General features: G+C 43.7%; 1 protein-coding gene across 1 annotated transcript; it reads right to left on the reverse strand.

The window, feature by feature from the left end:
* Positions 1 to 1,460: 1,460 nt before the first annotated feature.
* On the reverse strand, positions 1,461 to 5,697 carry LOC117851977 (uncharacterized). The gene is made up of 2 exons (XM_034733896.2): positions 2,219 to 5,697; positions 1,461 to 2,062 (listed from the first exon to the last, which is right to left on the reverse strand). Exons 1-2 carry the CDS (start codon positions 5,241 to 5,243, stop codon positions 1,677 to 1,679), a joined length of 3,411 nt encoding a protein of 1,136 aa, XP_034589787.1. The 5' UTR covers positions 5,244 to 5,697; the 3' UTR covers positions 1,461 to 1,676.
* Positions 5,698 to 6,619: the final 922 nt, after the last annotated feature.

The raw sequence follows: 6,619 nt of genomic DNA on the forward strand, positions 1-6,619 counted from the left end.
TACTTGGCTAAAGCATAAGACAATATTGCGTTGAAAGCCTTAAGCCAGGAAAATATCGAAATGTTAATGAATTATTGACCCTAGTCTAAAGGTACCAGTATCTTTCCCAAGCACCAACTCGCTTTCGATTTTATATGTGGGCTCCCTTTTCCTTGTGTTAAAAGTGCCAATTTCTTAGTTTTCGTACTTGAATTCGGAATTGGCAAAACTTGATCCTATTTGACCTACTGTATAGATAGCCCTATTTAACAAGTCTGCAAACAAAGAATTCACGAAACACACATTAAGCATCCTGACCTTGTCGGGAGGGGATAACACACAGGAGGGGGGCGAGCTGGGAAGGGTCCTTGCCCGTGGAGTCCTGGACGCTGGCGCGGAGCCGGCTGAAGTCGTCTGCCTGGTTGGCGCTGGCGGCAGACCTACTACTGCTGCTTGGGGTCGGGCTCCCAGGCGAGCGATGCGGGGCGAGGGGGCGGCGCGATGCGGGAGGCGACGGAGAAGGTGGGCGCGCAGGGGTGGAAGATGAGGTAGACGGCGCCGGCGAAGGCGGCGGCGAGGAGGAGCAGGAGGAGGACGGCGGTGCAGGAGCAGCAGCATGCGCGGCGGATGAGTCTCCGTGGCCGGCGCGCGCGAGCTTCTTGTAGTGGCGCGCGGTCCGGGGGGCGCCGTGAGTCTCCGTGGCCGGCGCGTGGGAGCTTCTTGTAGCGGCACGCGGGAGCTTCTTGTAGCGGCGCACGGGAGCTTCTTGTAGCGGCGCGCTTGAAGGACGGGTGCAGCTGCAGCGGCGTGGTCTCCGTGGCCGCCGCCGCCGCGCCGGCGTCGGCGGCTAGTTGGTCGGGTCGGGGGCGGCACGATGCGGGGCGAGGGGGCGGCGCGATCCAGAATGGATCGGGGGCGGCACGATGCGGGGCGAGTGGGCGGAATGAGTAGGGTACGTAGAGGCACGAGGTGTTGTTGGGCTGGGCCGTTTCTCCAATTCGGCCTAGTACGGGCGAAATAAACAGAGAACTATATTATTGCATGTAACACCATCTAAAAAGTTTATAATTTATGATAATATAAAAAAGAAAATAGTTTGTGACAATTTAAGTTTCATAATTCAAAAACAATGATATACTTTGTTTCAATTTTTAAACTTACATGATGACCTTATAGTTTGTGTCGTAATTTGAAAACAATGATATAGTTTCATAATCCATGTAGTTTGTGTCATTATGTTCGTGTTAGATGAAGGTGCGTGCTTTGTGACTTGTAGTCTTCAAGAGTACATGTATGGCCATGTAGAGGAATATGGTACATAGACAATTGCATGATAGGCCAAAGGTGGCAAACAATTTGGACTGACATAGTGACATGTCAAGTAGCTGTCGGGAGCAAATTGTGTACATGCCACCTTGGAAAACATATATATGAACTTAAGCTCATAATTTTGAAATTACATGAATTTACAAAAAAAATGGTAATATTCCAAAAATTATTGAGTGTCCTGAATTGTCCAGGATCTAATGAAACCGTATTTGTTAATTAGTCCTAAAGAAAATAATCAGCGCTACATGGTTGAGTAAAAACTGTTGTTTGTTGCTTCTTGTTGCAGAACTCATAAGCAGTGATGTTGATAGCCTTAGCTACTACAATCTTGTTGTCTTGTTGACCTACGTTAACCGCAGAACTTTTGCTCAACCATGTAGCACTGCAAATGCTTCTTTGATGGTGATGACTTCAGCATAAACATCCTGCATTGTTGGTCGATCTTTTGGTACCTGCGAAGAGCACGAGAGCCCGAGTTTAACAAGATGCACAATGCAGCTCTCCACGCCATCTGTTGCATTATTTCCATGATCCAAATTGTAGTACACATCGCCATCTTCAGAACTTGGAACGATGCAAGGATCTAGAACTTCAGTAATCTTTTGAGGAAATGCATTTTCCACAAATTTGTGAAGGTTCAAACCATCAGTAAAGATCTCATCCGTTGGGCGTTTCCCTGTGAGCATTTCTAAGATGATAATTCCGTAGCTGTAGACATCACCTTCAGTTGAGAGTTTGCTGCCGAATCCGTACTCTGTAATATTATGTGTAATTGATCAAATAATTTTATCTCTTAATACTGGAAAAAACCATAGAATATAGTATTAAATAGTGGAAAAGTAAAACATGAATGTAGACAGGAACTGTCATAATATTTAAAATTTCTAGTATTTTAACAAAAAATTCTCACCCGGTGCAATGTATCCGATTGATCCTCTTGGTCCTAGTAAGCTTGTAGAACTTTGATGGCACGGATGACTGAAACTGTGAAGAAACTTAGCTAACCCGAAGTCAGCAAGATGTGCACCCATGGCATCATCAAGAAGGACATTGCTGGGCTTCAAATCACAATGGGCCACAGTGGGCATGCAATGGTTGTGTAGATAATCCAAAGCAGAAGCTATATCCATTGCTATTGTTATTCTTAAGTCCAAACTCAGTGAGCTTTTAAATCCGTACTTGTTCAGCTCAGGATAGAGCCAGCTTTCTAGGCTACCATTAGGCATATATTCAAGAATAAGAGCTTTGAACTCATTTCCTGATGGATCAAATGTTGAGCATGTAGTAATCACCTTTACAAGGTTCCGATGACGAGTGCTCCTTAATGCCTCACACTCAGCAAGGAAGCTCTTTGGTGCGCCAAGTTGATCAAGTTTGAAAACCTTGATAGCAACTGTACGTTCTTCAAACTCAAATCTAGCTCTGTACACTGATCCAGATTTTCCTGAACCAACCAAGTTGGATGGGGAGAAACCATTTGTTGCTTTGACTAAATCAGCATATGAGACCCTTTTGAATTCCTTGCAGGATGAGTGAGCTACTTGTTTGACTTTCTTCTTCTTCATCAATAGTATGACCGCTAAGCATGATAATAGGAGCAAAGAAAGAACACTCAATCCTAGTACCTTCAGAATTTTGGAAGTATGATTTCCTCTGGAGGCATTTGCATCACAAAGTGGCAATTTTAGCAATGGAGTGCTCCCACATAACTTCTTGTTCCCCTGAATGTACACCGTGCTTTTATTATGAAATATCCCACCAGTGGGTAATGAACCTTCGAGGTTGTTGAAGGACAAATTGAGAAGCTTCAACGAGCTGAAGGTCTCAAACCATTCAGGTATTGCTCCAGACAGATTATTTCGAGACAGATCTAGCTCGATAATGCCTCTCAGTTCCGTGAAAGACTCTGGGATTTTTCCTTCAAGATGGTTCCCTTCCATGTGAAGGGACTCCAAGTGGACACACTGGCCTAGGGTGGAGGGAATTTGTCCAGACAACAGGTTATTGGAGATGTTGAGCAGTCCGAGATTGATCAAGCCACCAATCTCAAGTGGTATTTGTCCAGAGAGTTGGTTGTGGGACAAATCCATGCCTCTAGCAAGGGAGGAAAGAGTAAGAAGCATCTTTGGTATCTGACCATCAAGGCTGTTGCACGAGAGGTTCATCATTTCTAAATTTTTGCAGTATCCTATAGCTTCTGGGATCGGGCCACTAAAATTGTTTTCCTGTAAATAGAGCTCGTTTAATTGACTTAGAGTACCGATTGAGACTGGAATTCGCCCAGAAAGTTTGTTCTGCGATAAGCTTAGTCCAACTAACCTAGAAAGATTTCCGAGTGTGTCTGGGAGGCTTCCGGTGAACTGATTTTTATCCAGGTAAAGAACCGTAACGTTTGTAAGGTATCCTATCTCGGGTGGTATTTTCCCAGATATATTATTTCCTGCCAACAGCAAAACCTTTAAGCTGTTTGCAAGACCACCAATGGAACCTGGCAATGCTCCTTGGATTTTGTTTCCTGATAAAGATAATTTGACCAACTGTGTGCAATTGGCTAGTGAGGAAAGGAAAGACCAATCTCCAGCTTCAAGCTGATTCATGCCTAGATTTAATTCTACTAAGTTGGGAAGCGAACCCAAAGAAGGAATAATTCCATGGAATGAATTATACCGTAGGTCAATCACCATAAGGTTAGTTGCATTCGCTAGTGAAACAGGGATTTTACCATGGAATCGGTTCTCTAGAAAAATCATCTTTTTGATGCTTGGAAGGGTGAAGCCAATGTTATGTGGAATTCCCCCCTGAAGGTTATTTGCGCCGATGCCAAGGTATGTCAGAGCTGACATATTGTAAAGGGAGGTTGGGACAGTTCCTGACAAATAGTTGTAAGTCAGGTCCAGTGCTTGTAGGTTCGGAATTTTACCTATACTCGCCGGGATGCTTCCTTGAAAATTGTTGTATGCAAGCATAAGCCTGATAAGGGAAGATAAATTCCCCAATGAAGAAGGTATGGCACCTGAAAGATCATTTGATGTCAAAATGAGATGCTCCAAGGGAGAGCCAGTGTGCGAGAGAGCAGGTATTGACCCCACAAATTTGTTCACCCCAAGGCCTAATTTTTTGAGTGATCTGCTATTTAGCAGAGCATATGGAATCTCTCCATCAAGATGATTGTTTATTAAGTCCAGCACTTGAAGCGATGAACTGTTATGTAGGCAAGATGGGATTGGTCCGGTGAGGCTATTGTTTGTAAGCACAACAACGCTAAGAGAAGATTTGCATCCAAGTGAAAGAGGAACTTTTCCCGTCAGACTATTTCCAGCAAGACGCAAAATTGAAAGATTATGGAGCATCCCCAGGCCTTCTGGGATATCTCCACTGAGGCTGTTATGCTGCAAGACGAGGTTCTCAAGATTTAAGCATTGGCTCAGGTTTGGAGGAATCACTCCTTGCAGGGAATTACCCCCAAGATCGATGATTTGGAGGCGAGAACAGGAAGACAGTGTGTCAGGAATCACACCACTGAGTTTGTTCGAACTGAGATTAAGGTACTGCAGCCTATTTAGTTGGCCAAGCTCAGGAGGAATTGGACCAGTAAGTTGGTTATTTGGGAAGTGGATTCTTGTGAGGAAAGTGAGATTGGCAATACAAGTAGGTATTTGGCCATTGAGCTCAAACGACTCGAGGTCCAGAGCAACAACGCGAGATGTGTGCCTCTTGCTGCATCTAACACCATCCCAACTGCAAAACTGAAGAGAGTCATTCTTCCACGAGGCTAGCTGCCCGGCAGAGTCACAGAGATGGACCTTCAGGCAAAGGAGGGTCTGGAGATCATTACTAGGTGGTGCTGTATCAAGTGATAAGGCAACAACAAGGAAGCTCAAGGACAGGGTAGTGGCAAGGAGCACTGACGAACTCAGAGTTCGTGCATGAGACATATCCTAGAGCAAGCCGTCAGGAACGCTTCATTTTTCTGGTACGTAGATGTGTGGAGACTGAGTTGTGATTTCTCGTGGTTGGGCATATGTTGCATATATAGAAGGCTGGAGGAAGTACGGGTAACGAATCGGTGCTCGCAACCTATAATTTCCACTATTTGCTTCAAAACATAAATTAGATCATACTATTTACAAGTGATTCTTCCCACCCAAAATAAGTTTTGCAACCTATAGCTAATCTTAGAAAAATACTACTCTAGAAAGTAAAGCACACAAGTTGTAAGTATGAAATGCGGAAACGTAAATGGCTCAGCATGACGATTTATCCCGTAGTATCGGTAGGCAAATGCCACCCGGATATGCTTCCGGTCACCAAGTCTCTCCCGATCAACGTCGTGGACTCACCACAAAGGTTTGTGCCAAGCCGGATGAGAAGTTTGCCAATAAGGCAAGGCTCACCACTCCCTCTCTTTCGGTCACCTTGACGCCGTATCCACCTTGCTTTCGTAAAGAATGCATTTGTGAGAAGTTAGTATTACTGTAGTAAATACTTCTCATCAGTGAACGAGAGAAATTCTTCATAATTGTTACCTTTACGATCGAACCAATGAATCATTTCGATGTCCGGTCCAGTCCTAATAACTATGATAAAAAGTTTTCGGGGACCTCAAATTTGGATCCCATACTAATATTACCATATTACCATCAGTACCGGATTCAAATCCGACTAATGCTAACGAGTTGGATGAATGCTTGTTTTTCTAGTAGCGGATGAAACAATTGTGCAATTTTTTTAAAGTAAATTGATTGTTGCAATTTGAAGAACCAGTGACAAGAGCTATCATACTTTGACAGGTAACCGCTATTGGCTTGATGCCGGCAGTAAATAAATTCAAGGGATCCCAAATTTCAAAGTCATTCATAGTCACGCGGACCTCGCGTCACTTTGAACCGTCCTTGCACGACACATGGCCTGGTTTGGTTACTCTTTGCTTATTTTTAGCACCCGTCACATCGAATGTTTAGATACTAATTAGGAGTATTAAACGTAGACTATTTACAAAACCCATTACACAAGTGGAGGCTAAACGGCGAGACAAATCTATTAAGCCTAATTATTCCATGATTTGACAATGTGTTGCTACAGTAAACATTTGCTAATGATGGATTAATTAGGCTTAATAGATTCGTCTCGTCGTTTAGCCTCCACTTATGTAATGGATTTTGTAAATAGTCTATGTTTAATACTTCTCTTAGTATCTAAATATTCGATGTGACACGTGCTAAAAATAAGCAAAAGGAACCGAACAACTCCTATCAATAAAAATAACTCAGAAGCGAATGGTGTTTATTTCTGTGGCACATGTTTGAAATGC

Source organism: Setaria viridis, chromosome 4, assembly GCF_005286985.2.
Source record: "Setaria viridis chromosome 4, Setaria_viridis_v4.0, whole genome shotgun sequence".
Lineage (NCBI taxonomy): Eukaryota > Viridiplantae > Streptophyta > Magnoliopsida > Poales > Poaceae > Setaria > Setaria viridis.

What these genes read in the sequence shown, in the direction of transcription:
- LOC117851977 (XM_034733896.2), bottom strand. Translation starts at nt 5,243, where the DNA reads ATGTCTCATGCACGAACTCTGAGTTCGTCAGTGCTCCTTGCCACTACC. An exon ending in AATCGGATACATTGCACCGG is followed by an intron (nt 2,063 to 2,218) that starts GTGAGAATTTTT and finishes ATAATATTACAG; the next exon opens with AGTACGGATTCGGCAGCAAA.